This window comes from Lithobates pipiens, unplaced genomic scaffold (genome assembly GCF_037356315.1).
Source record: "Lithobates pipiens isolate NorthernLeopardFrog02 unplaced genomic scaffold, aLitPip1_a1.2 Scaffold_18, whole genome shotgun sequence".
Lineage (NCBI taxonomy): Eukaryota > Metazoa > Chordata > Amphibia > Anura > Ranidae > Lithobates > Lithobates pipiens.
This window is the reverse complement of record NW_027507758.1, coordinates 16431978-16448441: the sequence shown is the minus strand read 5'-3', so window position 1 is coordinate 16448441 and position 16464 is coordinate 16431978. Positions and strand designations below refer to the sequence as shown.

Below are 16464 nucleotides of genomic sequence, written 5' to 3'. Positions count from 1 at the left end.
AGAACTTGCTTTCACAATGGTGGATCATATCAAATGACAATAATTTCAACCCAAAAAAAAAGGTATAAAGCCAAGACCAAAAACACAGAACAAAATGATCACTTAAAGCTCTAAAAAGCTTCAAAGACCCACCTTAAAGCAGAACTAAACCCTCCTATGCTTTTCAGCCATGGAAGCTGCCATCTTAGCTTCTGTTCGATCTGCAACTGCCATGGTTGGTTTGACAGTTTCATTGAGAGTACAAGCAAATGTGACAGTTGGCATTCCCATCAGGCTTGGACCATAGGGCACACCGGGCACTCGCATGTTCTTGGGGGGCCCAAGGCTACTCCTTGAGCCTGCACTGCTCACCTGGTCACTAGTTCAGTTCAGCCGTTGGGCCAAGGTGGGGGGCTTCTGAAAGTACAGGTTAGCTGACCTGTGACTATGAAGAGGGGGACGAGCTGGAGGAAACGCCGGACCAGATAGAAAGCGAGTGCGTATCGCAGTGCGCCTGAATAGGAAGAGTGCATATAGAAGAATCAATCTCTCTATTTTCCTCCTGCAGCCTCTGAAAGCCCGCTTCTCTTCCTCTGCTTCCCGCAGGCATTCGGAAGCTGCAGGAGGAAAATGGAGAGATTCTTTTATATGCAGCAGCCCCCACCGCTCCACCTATCCAGCTTCTCTGAACTGCCCCCCATTGCTCTCAGGCCCCCCCTGCTCTCCACAGCCACCAGTGCTCTCAGGACCTCCCCCATGCTCTCCAGCCCCTCCAGTGCTCTCCGCCTCCCCCTGTGCTCTCTGGCCCCTACAGTGTTCTCTGAACCCCCCCCCCCAGTGCTCTACAGCTCCCCCATGCTCTCTGTCCCCCTAGTGCTCTCCAGCCCCCTGTGCTTTTTGCCCCTGTACTCTGCCCCCCTATGCTCTCCGCCCCCTGTACTCTCTGCCCCCCATGCTCACCAGCCCCCAATGCTCTCCACCCCGTGCTCTTCAATCCCCCTTGGTTCTCTGGCTCTCCTATGCTCTCCGGCTCCCCCCGTGCTCCGCTCCCCTATGTTCTCCACCCCCTTTACTCTCTGCTCCCAGTGCTCACGGCCCCCATCTCTCCACCCTCCATGCTCTCCAGCCCCCCTGGGTTCTCTGGCTCCCCTATGCTCTCCAGCTCCCCTGTGCTCTCTCCCCCCCAGTGTTCTCCAGCCCCCCGTGCTCTCCAGCCTCCCAGTGCTCTCCGCCTCCCCTTGTACTCTCTGGCCCCTACAGTGCTCTCCAAACCCACCCATTGCTCTACAGCTCCCCCATTCTCTCTGCCCCCCTAGTGCTCTCCAGAGGCCCCCGTGCTCTTTGCACCCCTGTGCTCCACCTCTTCCCATGCTCGCCGCCCCCTGTACTGTCTGTCCCCGTGCTCACCGCCCCCTGGGTTCTCTGGCTCCCCTATGCCCTCCGGCGCCCCCCTTGCTCTCTGCCCCCCATGCTCTATGGCCCCCCTGTGTTCTCCAGCCCCCCTTGTGCTCTCTGGCCCCTCATGCTCTTTCCTGGCCCCCCTCATCTCCATCAGGATGGACAGTGGGGAAGAGGCTGTCATGGTAAATGTGTCATGGTATGTTCGGTCTAAAGTGCCCAGGCTTATTTTTTTGTCCCAGTCTGGGCCTGATTCCCGGTATGCTAGGAATGTAGCTGTTCTTTGAAACCATTGAATCAACAGATTTAGTTCCACTTTCAAGAGAGAAATGTTGCAAAAACCTTAAAGAGACCATGGTCCACACCTATTGCACGGTTTCAGTTTACATATTCCATGTGCATTTTGCGTTTTTCAATACACGTGTTTGATCCGTTGAAGTCTATGGAACCAAAAACCAAAAAAAAAAAAGCCCCTGGCCCTTTCTATAAAATGCACAAATGTGAACTACATCCATAGGAAACCATGTTAAACGTTCTGTAGTGTGTTTTTGCAAAACTGAAAACGCACAAAAAAATGCAAAGGTGTGAACCAGTCCTTAAGGCTAGTCACGTGATGTTCTCTTCTTCGACTCGTCCCCGCAACTGGATGTTCCTTCATGATGCAGAGAACGTCACTGATGTTCCCTACATCCTTGTATATCAGTCTCAGTCTCAGGGGGCGGGGCCATGACACCCTGCACTCACAGCATGTCCTCAGCTGTCTAGGCTGAATGACTAGACACGTGCACTGACAAAAAATGTGTTTGTTTTTTTTTTATTCTTTTTTTTGCTTTTTTCGGAAATTCGAAAATTCAAGAAATCGGATTTTCGAATTTCCGAATTTAGAATTTTCAGAAATGTGAAAATTTGAAAATTTCAGAAATGGGAAAATTCGAAATTCAAAAATTTGAGAATTCAGAAATTTTCGAATATCCAAATTATCAAATTTCCGAATTTTTGAACTTCTGAATTTTCAGAGTTTGAAAATGAGAAAATATGAAAATTGGAAAATCTGAAAAAAAGAAAGAAAATCTGTAAAATTCTAAATAATAACTAACTAATAATAACTATTAAATTATAGGTATTGAAATTTCCTTTCAAATATGGCTGTTTGTGAATACAAATTTATCTGAAGTTACAAATTATCCAAAATAACGAATGCCCCATCTAAACAAATGGAATGGAACAAATTAATAATAAATAATAATAATAAAAAGGTTTTAATATTATTATTGTTATTTATTATTATTAGACCGTTACATTCCATTCTTTTAGATACAGCATTCGTTATTTCAGATCATTCGTAACTTCAGATAAATTCGTACTCCTTACGTTCACTGACAGCCAGATTTGAAAGGAAATTCCAATACCTATAATTTAATAGTTATTATTAGCTAGTTATTTCTGTTTTTCAGTTTTTCATTCTTATTTACGGATATTCAAATTTCAGAATTTCCAAATTTCAGAATTTTCAAATGTCCTCATTTCGAATTTCCTCATTTCGAATTTCCAAAATTTGAATTTTCGGAAATTCTAAATTCGGAAAATTTCTCATTTCCAAATGGAATTTTTTGAACTTTCCAATTTTCGAATTTAAAATTTCTGAATTCCCGAATTTCCAAAATTCGAATTTTCAGAAATTCAAAATTCGGAAATTCGAAACGAGGACATTTCTCATTTCCAAATTCACATTTTTGAATTTTCCAATTTCCAAATTCGGAATTTTCGAATTTAGAATTTCCGAATTCCCGAAATTGCGAAGTTCCAAAATTAGAATTTTCGGAAATTCGAAATTCCGAAATTTCTCATTTCCAAATTCACATTTTTGAATTTTCCAATTTTCAAATTCGGAATTTCCAAATTTAGAAAATTCCGTAATTACATAATTTGGAAATTGAAAAATTCGGAAATTCGGAAAATTCGAAAATTCGGAAATTTCGGAATTAACAAATTAGTCAAAATTCGAATTCAGAACTAAATGAATTGCACACGTCTATGAATGACCCTGGGTGTCATTCAACCAAGAAGACTGGGGACATCCTCTAGTAGAGAAGGGGTAATGCACGGGACACCCCATTCCCAATCGAACAGTCATGTAATTTACTCTTCCCTTTGTCTTTTGTTATGACTTGATACATAACCCCCACCACTAACTGGTCCACCTAAAGGTACTATAGATGGCGTATGCTCACCTGTCTCTGCGGAGATGTTTATGTCACTGCTCTTTAGGGTAAAGGGCAGGTTGAGTAAGGACGCCTCACACATATAGATGCCGTAGTCACTGAATTTAAGGTCTAAGATCTCTAGACTGCTGCTCCCCGGAGGCAGTTCTGGGTCGTTTCTGCTGATGACGATCCTGTTGGTCTCCTTGACCACCCTCTGGTTCTTGAACCACGTGTACTGGACCTTATCCTGTGGCACGGCATCAACGTGACAAGACAGCTTCAACTCCTGAGTCAGCTGGATGGTCTCGCTCTCCTTAATGCCATCCGGTGTGATCTGATATGTTAGGTTTCTCATGGCTGTTCAAGGCCAAAGAAAAAAAAAAAAAAAGGAAACAAAAAGAATAAATATAAATGATGAGTGCTTAAATATTTCGTACATTAAAGTGGGGCCTGACATTTTCACACTTCACATGATTTAGCAGGGCGCATGTCAGCATTACCAATTAATCCTATTATTTTGAATCAAGAACTAAAAGTTATTTCTTGCCATGAAATCAAAAATACCTCTTTGGCTTCATCACGTGACCTGAAGCCTACGGAAGAGATCACATCTCTGGATACCAGGAGTATTGTGTCTGTTTCTTAGCATTAAAGATGGCAGACAAAGTAACAATAAAAGTAAAAGCTATAGGCAAAAATCATATTCTTTGGACCTCTGATTATATGTTACATAGTTACATAGTAGGTGAGGTTGAAAAAAGACACAAGTCCATCGAGTCCAACCTATCTGTGTGATTATATGTCAGTATTACATTGTATATCCCTGTATGTTGCAGTCGGTCAGGTGGTTATCTAATAGTTTCTTGAAACTATCAATGCTCCCCCGCTGAGACCACCGCCTGTGGAAGGGAATTCCACATCCTTGCTGCTCTTACAGTAAAGAACCCTCTCAACGTAGTTTAAGGTTAAACCTCTTTTCTTCTAATTTTAAAATGTCAAAATTTTACCAAAAGCTTCTGATTATGGCTGAAAATTTGGGAAAATGAAAACTCAATTTTGTTCATCCCTAGTGGTCACCCTGCAGCCAAGTGGGGGCAACCCTGAAGGTACCTAGGTTGGAATGTTAATGTTGGACCCACAACCACGTGCAGCACAGGATAGGCGTGGTTTGGAATAAATATGGATAGTGTTAGGCAGGAGGAAATAAGTCAGCCAAGCAATAGTACAAAGCTCCCCAGACAGCAATGAGACGCACATTTATACGCATCCATCACATTCATCATGGCAGTGTGAAATATATACGGGATCACTAAGGTTTACTGGCCTGATACAGGACATACATCTCACTAGGACGTTGACCATCTTCTTGGCCGGGTTGCCCACATTGTTGATGGCCGTACAGTTGTAGTAGCCGGAATCCTGGGGCCGTATGTTCCAGATGGTCAGGTCCCCCCCTTTGCTGACGCTGTTGGGAGGCATGGGATTAGGGGAGTGTGACCAGGTGGCTTTGGGCAGAGGGTCGCCCCCGGTGACAGAACACTGCATAGTGACGTTGTCCCCTGGATTCACCACCAGCGTCTCGTTCACCGACAACTTCAAGTTGGGCGGAGCTAGAAGAGAACATGGAGTAACATCAGACATAACTAAGTAACAATATAAAAATCTACTGAGAACATGAACTGTCCTTTATGAAATGTTTACCTCTTTAGGTTTCATCAAAATTATAAAGTGATGTATAGAAGACTAAAACCAAGGAAAGAGGTCACATGATCTCTAGCTACTATAAGCATTGTGGTTATTTCACAGAATTAAGAACTGCAGATAATCCAAATAAAATTCAGTTTTAAATACACATAAATAAGCAAGAGCTATAAGATAATGCAAAGTAACAATATAATATCTACTGAAAAAAAAGAATAATCTGTTATCAAAGTTTAGTTCTTCAGGTTTAATGTAAATGATAAAATTATGCTTTATTTTATCTGTCCGAAGTGTTTTTATATAGTATAATAATATATATTTTTTAATAGCTTGCTTGTGGGCAAATTTGGTGCGAGTTATAGAAGTCCAATGAAGTTTTGGGATGGGATGGGAAAGAGTTGGAAACTTTGCGACCTTTACATTTGTTTTCTATGTTTCTACCTTGGTGACCGCATGGGAAGCAAAGGGAAATCTCCCCAATGTGGGCACAGGCGGTAACAAATGTCCTCAGAGATCCTGACCAAATTCCAGGCTATTCAAAACTCCAAAGATAGCACACGCATAGTCACTTAGGGATGAGGCTCGGGATTGCCGCTACCGTGGGTTTTAGGCATATCCCGTGGGTTCAAGATTCGCAGCCCTGGCAAATTTATGTGCAGATCCACCCAGGAGAATTGTTTTAAACCACAATGCACTGAATGGTTTCCAACTATGGCCAGCAGGCTTATAAGGACCAATATGGGGGCTTTGGTTCAAGTCTACCCCTTCAATATAAAATGGGGGGTACAGAGTAGCTTTAAGGGGGAGATATTTTCTAAAACTGGAGTACTCAGAATCCGGTGCAGCTGTGCATGGTAGCCAATCAGCTTCTAACTTAAGAGTGTTCAATTATGCTTTGACATCAAAACCTGAAAGTTGATTGGTTTCTATGCAGAGCTGCACTAGAATTAGCATGCTCCAATTTCAGTAAATCTCCCCTATAATGTCAGTTCACTGGAAGCTGCTGTAGGGGATGGATAGGGAGAGCTTACAAACTGCACAGGGACAGTCGGGCAATTGTACTTTTGTTCTGATTGCTAGCTCCTGGGGTAACCAACCCTTTTTCTGCCTTATCTATGCTTTTTTTAACCTAACTTTATTTTTGGTTTACCAGATTTTTTATTTTTTAAACTGAATAGAATGTTTTGTTTCAGGGATGATATTTTGTAGTTATTTTTTTAAATTTTATGTTGGTGGGGCCTTTTTGTTCTGGGGTGCACAAAATGTAGCATTACATTGTTACACAGGGATTTGTATATTTTCATCGTTGTCCCCAAAAGCTGCTTTAAAAGACCCTCTCCCCACTGTAATGGCTTTTTAAAAAATTGCTTTTGCATTGGTACATGTCGTCGTCCTGCCCCCCCCCCCCGCCCCCCCCCCCCAACTTTCCATGACAATTTCTAGGGATGTAATTGAGAGGAAGAAAATAACACAATGTCTGATCGTTCTGCCTCAGAGCACCATTGAAACACCCCATTATCATCCACTTGCTATTAAGCCGGCCATACACATGACCAAGTTATTAAACTTCCATTTTATGCTGAAATGGTACAGCAGTCAAAAACATAAAATTGTGGTTTCAATGGACTGCAAAAGAGATGGATGAAAAATGGCGAAATTAAACGTAGCAAAAAATTAAATAAAAAAAATCAGATCACCTTTGACATCATTTCTGTAGCTTTTTCCCATTTGGATATCAATCCAGTTTGATCTTCACTGACAATTTTATTGTCCAGTTTTTATTTTATTTTATAACATTATACGTTTTAATTGAACAATAAGAAATAGGATTACAGAGACCAAGGGAACAGAAATACATGAAAAATTATGTAGCAAATAAGTTTACATAAGAAAGGTCATAATGAGAGTTATTCAAATATGACATATCAGTAGTGTTATATGTAAATATTTCAAATATATAATATATATATATATATATATAATATATATCCAAATTCAATAGTACCGAATTACAATGAATCAGAAATAACAAAAAAAAATTTGGACGAAATTTGAATGCAAATAGTTTTCAAATACTTTTCGAATTCACATCGTTTTCAAATTCGAATTAGAAAAGTTTTTGAATTCGAATAGTTTTCCAATTTAAAATAGATTATAAAATAAAGGACTAGAATAGAAAAAAAATACATTTTCTATTCTATTTCTTTATTTTCTATTTTATTTTCTTTGGAAATTGGAAAAATATTTGAATTAGAAAAATTTGAATCGATTAGAAAAAGGAATAAACAAAACAAATTCCGAAAACGAATTAAACAAATGAAACAAATTTAACTAAACGAATTTATGTAAATAAATAAATAACTAATCGAAACAAATGTTTTTGTTCTGCACATGTCTACCGCGAATGAGCATGCGCGCAGCCATGAGCGGCTGTAAACATTGCTGCGCAATTGTACACGTGTGTGTGCCATGACGCACGCAATGCGTGACAGATCCTGGCCGATCAGTGACCTATTTAAAGTCAGCAGTCTGATCCAGATGTTGCTGGATGATTGTTACCCCTCCCCCCTGTATGTTCCTGTGCTCCTGCTTATGCTATTGTTGGATTCCCTGTTTGTGACCCAGATTCCCTTTGACCTGTGTTGTCTCCATCCCTGACTATGACTCCTGGCTTGCTCTACTGACTCTGCTTCGCCTGACTGCCCGTGTATGACCTTGACCTGCTTTCCTGACTCCACTCCTGCCTGATTTCCTGTGTATGACTTGAGCTTGTTCTTGATTCCGCTTCTTGCTCCGGCTCCTGGCTGAACCTCCATGCATGACTACTGGCCTGGCTCCTGAGCCTGCTCCTGGCTCTCACTACTGTCAAGTATCGCCTGGTACTTCTGAGGGACTCCTGCCCTGCAGTGCATCCTGCTTATCTGGCCATCATCCGGTGAACATCTCCTCAGCACTTCAGCCTAACGCGGCTGGCAACCCGTGCTTCTTTGGGCTTAGCATCTCCTGTTACCACTCTCAGGGGTGCTCTGTAGTCAGCCAGAAGGGGAGCGCTCTCAGCACTCCAGCCTCCGACCAGGTACGTTGACGATAAGTCTGCTGATTGATGATTCTAAGAAAAATTCACAGTGAAATGGCTCAAGATCCTGGAGTTCAAGCCAGCAAAATAAAATGGGAGAGTTGGAGAGAAAAGGTAGAGTGAAAAAATTAAAGAAAAATAATATAGAAAAGTTTAAGTACTTAGATTGAAATGCCCCTTGGTGTCATGGAGTGTTGTGGCAAACTCGGTTGCACTTCAAAACTTAGCTCTTCTTGCTATGTTTAATTTGTCTAAAGATGAAGCTGCATACAATAATGTCTCCATCCTCCACAGGGATGACTTTGCCTATCCTGCTTGAGAAAGCCAACAGTGGTGAAATGCATCACGATTGGTAGAATGTGGACCCGTCATGGAAGGATGTATGTGCATCCGGTGCTATTATTTATTCTCCCTTCGTACGATCAGAATTTTGGCCCAAAATAAAAAAGACAGATGAGAGTTTTTCGTCGGGAAATGCGACCGTGTGTACTCTCCATCGGACTTTTGCTGGCCGAATTCCAGCCAGCAAAAGATTGAGAGCATGCTCTCAATTTTTCGGTCGGGAAAAGTTCCTATCCGAAAATGCGATCGTCTGTGGCAATTGGCGACGTGCAAAATTCCTACGCACACTCAGAGACAATTCGACGCAAGCTCGGAAGCATTGAGCTTCATTTTCTCGGCTCGTCATAGTGTTGTACGTCACCGCGTTCTTGACGGTCGTAATTTCAGAAAACTTTTGCGTGACCGCGTGTATGGAAGGCAAACTTGAGCGGAATCCCGTCGGAAAAGCAGTCATATCTTTTTCCAACGAGTGTTTACGCGGCATTAGAGCTTCCCCATTTGCCCCACTGTTTTGCACCAAAATGGTACAAATTTTTATGAAATCTGCCAATTTTCGGTTAAAACTCAGTTTGTGGTTTTGAACAGTGAAGATCCGATAGTTATATAGGTCGGCAGAGGACCTGCAGAAGAATGTACGTGTATCTGGTGCTAATAATGTGATTTTCTGCACATTCTGTCCTTCTTTTCCAATTGTGTCTCTTTCATTACGGTCTCACGGAGGTGATTGGGGCTTTTTATTCTCTATTCTTAGGCTTATTTGAGATATGGAAGCCACTTTCGAAAGATATCTATCTGTTGTGTGTTAATGTCGAACGAAAAGAAAAGAAGCTCTTGAAATGAGTTCTTGTTTCTGACCTTCCTAATAAAATTGTACACAAATTTTTATTTTATTTTTTTAAAGAACGTAAATTATGTCGCTCTTCTTTTGCCCAACCATCCATCAGCCTTTAATGTGACACGTCTGTGAGGCCGGTAATAGAACACTAACATTAATCTCAGGTCCACTTTCCAGATTTATAAAATAACAAGATCGGTTATTAAAGTGTCCATCATGGTGTAATAACCAGCCAGTCACAATACTCAAGAACACAATCTACCAAACATTACACTTCTCTGTCCTGCAAAATGTCAAATATTCTACTGAAGACTTTGTCCTACTCTCCAGCCCGAAGATGAACTCACATACCTCCAACTTCCCGAGATGGGAAAGGAGGACTTTTCTTTTAGAAATAAATATTTAGAAGACGTGTCCTTGACATACCACTGGCCATGCAAACTAAAGAAGGTTAACACGTGAAGAACTTTAGACCTTTTTACATACCAGGGGCGGACTGACAATTCATGGGGCCCCCGGGCAACAGGAGATTATGGGGCCCCCAGGCAATTAGAGATTATGGGGCCACACAGTATACACACACACAGTATACAATCGCACACTATACACATACATGTACACACAGTATATACAGACATGTTTCTATTGGCTGTGAAGGTACTGGAAAGGTGGGACAACTATAATCTCAGGATTTTTAGACCAAAAGGATGGTGGTAAGGGACATTTCAGAAACAGATGTAAAAAAAAAAAAACACAGATTTTTACATACTGTCCCTGGTTTTACTGAGGTTGGCAACCTTGATTGGGCCCCCTAGTGGCCTGGGGCCCTCGGGCAGTGCCCGAGTGGCCGAATGGTCAGTCCTCCCCTGTTAGATACCCAAATGGTCAACAACAGCATATTACGTGAATCTTAATTTAGTTTGTTGAGCTGCTTAGGCGAATTCATTGTTTTTATCATTAGATATTTATTCCTTTTTTTGTGTATTTGATAATGATGTTGCATGAACATTTTTTATCTTACTTTTTTCCTCTGTCTGCTTTTCTCTTTATGGATAAAAAAAAAGTTAGTTAATGAGGCTGATGCTTATCCTAGTTACAATAATCTCTTATCTTCAAGATCCTGAGATTGCAGGTTGTCTCAGATTCCACGCTGTATCTTAGCCTAGGCCGGCAAGGCCTGGGCCTAGGGCAGCACTTTGCAGGGGGGCAGCACGGAAAGAGTCCCCGCCGGCTTGCGCTACACTGTAAGCCCTTGTACACACGGGTCGGACATTCCGACAACAAAATCCGTCAGATTTTGTCTGACGGATTTTGGCCCAAACTGGTGTTGCATGCACACGGTCAGACAAAGTTGTCAGAAAATCCGATCGTTCAGAAGGTGATGACGTTCGTTCGTTACGACGGGACTACATTCAGGCTAGTAGCCAATAGCTTTGGTCTAGGAATTTGATCTGAGCATGCGTGGCACTTTGTCTGATCGGAATTCTCTACACATGATCGGACAAAGTCCGATCGGATCATGTTGTCCGATCGGAATTCTCTACAAACAATCGGACAAAGTCTGATCGGACCATGTTATCAGAAAATGTTATAGCCCAGCTCTAAAACTTTGTTGGTCGGATATTCAGATGGAATCAGTCCGATGGAGCCCATACACGGTCGGATTATCTGACAACACGGTCCGATCTGACATTTTCCGTCAGAATGTCCGACCGTGTGTGCAAGGGCTTAGTGTAGTGCCAGTCTTATGGGGCGGACTGGGCTGAGAGGTATGCGGGAGGCTGGCATTCCACAACTGTGGGGGGGGGGGGGGTTGCTGCTTCTAATTTTGACTGTCCTATCATCCTGGACCACAAACGTTCCTTACTGTGCTATATGTTTTCTGCTGCACCATTGGCATGGTTATATCTTCTTAGTCCTCTCCCTCAAATTATCAGAAATTTGTGCTTAAAGTAGAACTATAGGCAACACTTTTTTTTTTCATTTTGGATAAAGGGAGGGTTATAGCCCCTGTCAGTTTATTTTTTACCATCCCTTTCCCATTGCAGAGATTTCCCTTCACTTCCTGCCCCACAGCCAAACAGGAAGTGAGAGGAAATCTATGCAAATTAAGGGAATCCACCACCCCCCCAACCCTCAGAACTAGTGTTCCCACTCGAAAATGTCAGGGCGGGTCTTAAACAGCAAGGATTGTGATCTTGACAGGAAGGGGTGGGTCATATTTAAATTAGGGTATGCACAAGTTTAGTCAGGCCTAGGGAAGCACAAAACCTAAATACACTACTGTTCAGATTGCAATGCTGAATAGTAAAAGATCCAAAACCAAAAAAGGTAGGAGTTGCCCACTTCTTCAACCCTACTGGTCTGAGGTGCACAGACTGATTTCTCAGGTTACTACATATGACCTTGACTTCGCCCTGGCACAATTCCTTTTACATCATACCTCTCTTCTGAAAAAGGCTTACTTTAAATCATGAGCGATGCATATGGTTAACCCTGCCAAACTATGCATCCCGATGCATATACTGACTATTTGGGAGTGGCTCAACTATCTACTTAAAGTAGCAGAGATGAAAGAATGAATCCTCATTGCTCTCGATACACCTTCCAAATTCTCATGTACATGGGCTTGCTGGCTCCACTTCTAAAGCAACTATAGATTATCGACTAATAGGAACCTCCTTCTAGTTTTAGGAACAAGCTGATATTTGCTTAGCTGGAACGTCTTTTTTGGTATAGACTCGAAGAACCATGCCCCCCTCCCCTCCATTGTTTCTAGGGTTCATCCAAGAGTCATGCCAGGGAGATACACTGGTATGTCCCTTTCAGGGCTGGTACAAGGGGTGGGCAGGCTGCCCTGGGCGCAATGGTTTATTGCAGGGATGGGGCACTCTGTGCCAGTTGCTTCTGTTACAAGGCTGACAGGAGTAGTGACAGCAACATCACTGTTAACCCTAGCCCTGGGCACTGGATGACCCTGCCCTGGCACTGGTCCCTTTGCTCTTTCCACTCCCATCCTCTTTGAGCTGTCAAGGGATCTATCCTGTAGGAGAATTTATGTGTATGGTGCGAATAATGTGATTTTCCTCATGCTCTGTCTAATAGTCCCTCCATTTCATCACCACTGAGTGCCCTTTCCATTATGTAGTTCCTCCTTTCCATTTCTACTAAATGTCCCTTCCAACTTTGAGGTGGTGGGGCTTTATAGTCTCTCTCCCTAGGGCCATTTGTAATATTCTTCCAAACCTCTTTCACTTCACCGTATTGCATCTTAATGATGAAAATGATGAAATCTTAAAAAATTCCCCCAAATTTTGGTACTGAAAATTCTTGATTTTGTTTATCCCTAATCACAACAATCTCTTTTCCTCAGGGTGCAGGGATTGCATGTTGTTCCGGATTTGGGTGTTGAATAATGATTCAATAGCTATACAGGTTTGCAGAGGACCTCTAGGAGAATGTACAAGCTTCTGGTGTTATTAAGGTGATTTTTCCACATGTCTTGAAGTCCCTCCTTTATGCCCGAGTGTCTCTTCCAGTAGTGTCTCTCTAAAGTGGTTGGAGCTTTTTATTCTCTCTCCTTTGAGCTATTTGTGAAATTCTTACTCCACTGTATTGCACCAAAATGGTGAACATTTTGATGAAATCTCTCAAATTTTGACAACATTTTGGTAACATGAAGTTGTCACTTTTGCTTATTCCTAATCACATTAATATCTTTTGCCTGGGGAGCAGAGATTGCAGGTTATTATGGATGTGGTGTTGAACAGTGATGATCTAATACCTATAAAAGGTTGGCAAAAGATCTGTAGGAGAATGTACGTGTATCTGGTGCTATTAGTGTGATTTTACCGATGCTTTGTCTCAAAGTCCCTCCTTTTCATTACTACTGAATGTCTCTTCCATCATGGTCTCTCTGAGGTGGTTGGGGCTTTTTATTCTCTCTCCTTAGGGCTATTTGTGATATCCTTGCCTTCCGCATTTATTCCACTTTACGGCACCAAAATGGTGAAAATTTTAATAAAATTTGACAAAATTTTGGTACCAAAAATTATCGGGTTTTGTTTATCGTTAGTCACAACAATCTCTTTTACATCCGGATGCAGAAATTGCAGCTTTTCTCGAACTTGGTTTTAAAGAATGATGATCTAATACCTATACAGGCTGGGAGAAGAATTGAAGGATAATATACTGTATGTGTATCTTATGTCAATAATGTGAAATTTTTTTCTTGTAGCCTCTCCTTTCTATTACTGTTGAGTGACCCCTCAGTTATGTTGTCTTCAATGTGGTTTGAGGCTTCTCATTTTCTCTCCTTAGTGTTGTATTTGCAATGTCCCTGGCTTCCCCATTTATCCCTCTGTATTGCACCAAAATGGCAAACATTTTGATAAAACCTCCGAAAGTTTGATAACATTTTGGTAAAATGAAATTCGCGACTGCTTAATTCTAGTCACAACAATCTCTTTTCCCCAGGGTGCAGACCTTGCAGGTTGTCTCTTGATCCAGTACCTATATAGGTAGGCTGAAGACCCGTAGGAGAAGGTACATGTATCTGGTGCTATTAGGGTGATTTTCCTCATACTCTGTCTTCTAGTCCTTCTTTCCATTACTTCTGTGTGTGTCTTCCATCTTTGAGTTGTTTGCCTTTTATCCTCTCTCCTTTTGCCAAATTCTTGCCTTTCCCATTTACCCCATTGTATTGCGTCAAAATGGTGAAAATTTTTATAAAATCTACCAAATTTGGACAGAATTTTGTACCAGAAATTCTTGATTTTGTTTTCTCCTAGTCGCAACAATCTCCTGTCTTGAGGGGGTGCACGATTGCAGGTTGTCTCAGATTGGGTGTTGAACTTTGAAGAATGGACGTGTATCTGGCTCTAATAATGTGATTTTTCACATGCTCTGTCTTGTAATTCCTTCTTTCCATTACTTCTGAGTGTCTCTTCCATTATGGTCTCTCTGAGGTGACTGGAGCTTTTATTCTCTCTTCTTAGGGTTATTTGCGAAAATTGAAGCCACTTATGAAAGATATCTATCTATCTGTTGTGTGATTCTGTTGAGTAGTGTTTTTATACTGTACACAGAGCTCTTGAAAGCACGTTACGCCGCTCTCCATTTGCCCAACCAGCCATCAGCCTCTAATCTGACACCTCTGTGAGGCTGGTAATGGGCCGCTAACATCAATATTGGATGCACTTACCAGATTTATAAAAAAAAAACAAGATTTGTTATTAAAGTGCTTATAATGGTGTAATAACCAGCCAGGCCCGATACACAATAACACAATCTACCAAAAATTATACTCTTGGCTCTGCAAAATGACAAAGATTTCACTTGAGACTTTGTCCTGCTCTCCAACCCTGAGATGACCTCCCATACCTCAGATTTTTCTGAGATGGGAAATAAAGAGCATTTTTCAGAAATAAATATTTAGAATACGGGTTCCACTGGTCATGCAGACCAAAAAGGGGTTAACACATGGAGGACAGAACTTTATGCTTTTTTTAGATACCTAAATGGTCAACAGCAAAAAAAAAATGGATATTACATAAATCTTAATTTAGTTCATTGAGCTGCTAAGGCAAAAGTTATTATTTTTCACATTTGTTATTTTTTTCCTTGTTTGTACAATGTACAAAATGTTTCAACTGTCCGCTTTTCTCTTTCTGGTAAAGAGGCTAATGCTTGACTTTATTTGTAATAATATCTTTTTCTGGAGGGGGTGCAAGAATTGCAGGTTGTCTCGGATTGTGGTGTTAAACAGGCAAAAGACCTGTAGGAAAATGTACAGGTATCTGGTGTTAATAATGTGATTTTCCTCATGCTCTGTCTTGTAATCCCTCCTTTCCGTTGCTCCTCCTGAGCATCTCTTCCATTATGATATTAAGAAGTGGTTGTGAATTTTTAATATCTCTCCTCGGGGCTATGTGTGGTATTCTTGACTTCCCCATTTACCCAACTCTATTGCATCAAAATGGCAAACGTTTTGACAAAATCTCCAAATTTTTGACAAAATTTTGGTGATATGAAACTCTCAAATTTGCTTATTCCCAGACATAACAACCTCTCTTCCCCGGGTCACAAAGATTGCAGGTTCCCTTGTATTGCAGTGTTGAACAGTAATGATCTAATGCCTATGAAAGAATGCAGAAGGCCTGTTGGAGATTGTACATTGTATCTGGTGCTAATAACTTAATTTTGTTTACATTTTGTCTTGTAGTCGCTCCTTTCCATAAGTCCTGAGTGTCCCTTCCATTATGATCTCTCTGAGGTGGTTGGGACTTTTTATTCCCTCTTCTTGGGGCTATTTGCAATATTTTTGCCTTCCCCATTTTCTCCTTAGTATTGCACCAAAATTGTGAAAAATGTTATGAAATTGGCTAAATGTTTACAAAATTTTGCTACAAAAGATTTTGTTTATCTTTAGTCACAACAATCTCTTTTCCTCAGGATGCAGAAATTGCAGGTTGTCTCAGATTGGATGTTGAACAATGTTGATCTAATACCTATATAAGCTGCCAGAAGAATTGATTGTATGTGTATCCTGTACTAATAATGGGATTTCCCTGATGCTCTTTTCTTGTAAGTCTCTTCTTAGGGCTACTCTTCTGCCTTCCCCCATTTACCCCACTGTATTATGCCAAAAATGGCAAAAACATTGTTGAAATCTCCCAAATTTCACCAAAATGTTGGTAGCCTAAAATCCTAAATTTTGCTTATCCCTAGTCACAGCAGTCTCTTTTCCCCAAGGCAAAGAGATTACAGGTTGTCTCAGATCACGGTGTTAACTGTACAGGTTGGCAGAAGATCTGTACGAGAATGTACATATATTTGGTGCTAATAGTGTTATTTTTCCTTATGCTCTGTTTTGTAGTCTCTCCTTTCCATTACTCTAGAGCAGGGATCTCCAAACTATGGCCCTCCAG

The 16464-nt window shown here is 41.3% G+C and overlaps 1 protein-coding gene across 1 annotated transcript in view; it reads right to left on the bottom strand.

Moving 5' to 3' along the window:
* MDGA1 (MAM domain containing glycosylphosphatidylinositol anchor 1) overlaps positions 1-16464 on the bottom strand; it is a 487363-nt gene that overhangs the window by 179428 nt on the left and 291471 nt on the right. Inside the window, exons 6-7 of the mRNA XM_077485391.1 lie at positions 4922-5191; positions 3609-3938 (exon numbers count right to left, since the gene is read on the bottom strand). Coding sequence (XP_077341517.1) covers positions 3609-3938; positions 4922-5191 — 600 coding nt within the window. The remainder of the gene's footprint in view (positions 1-3608; positions 3939-4921; positions 5192-16464) is intronic.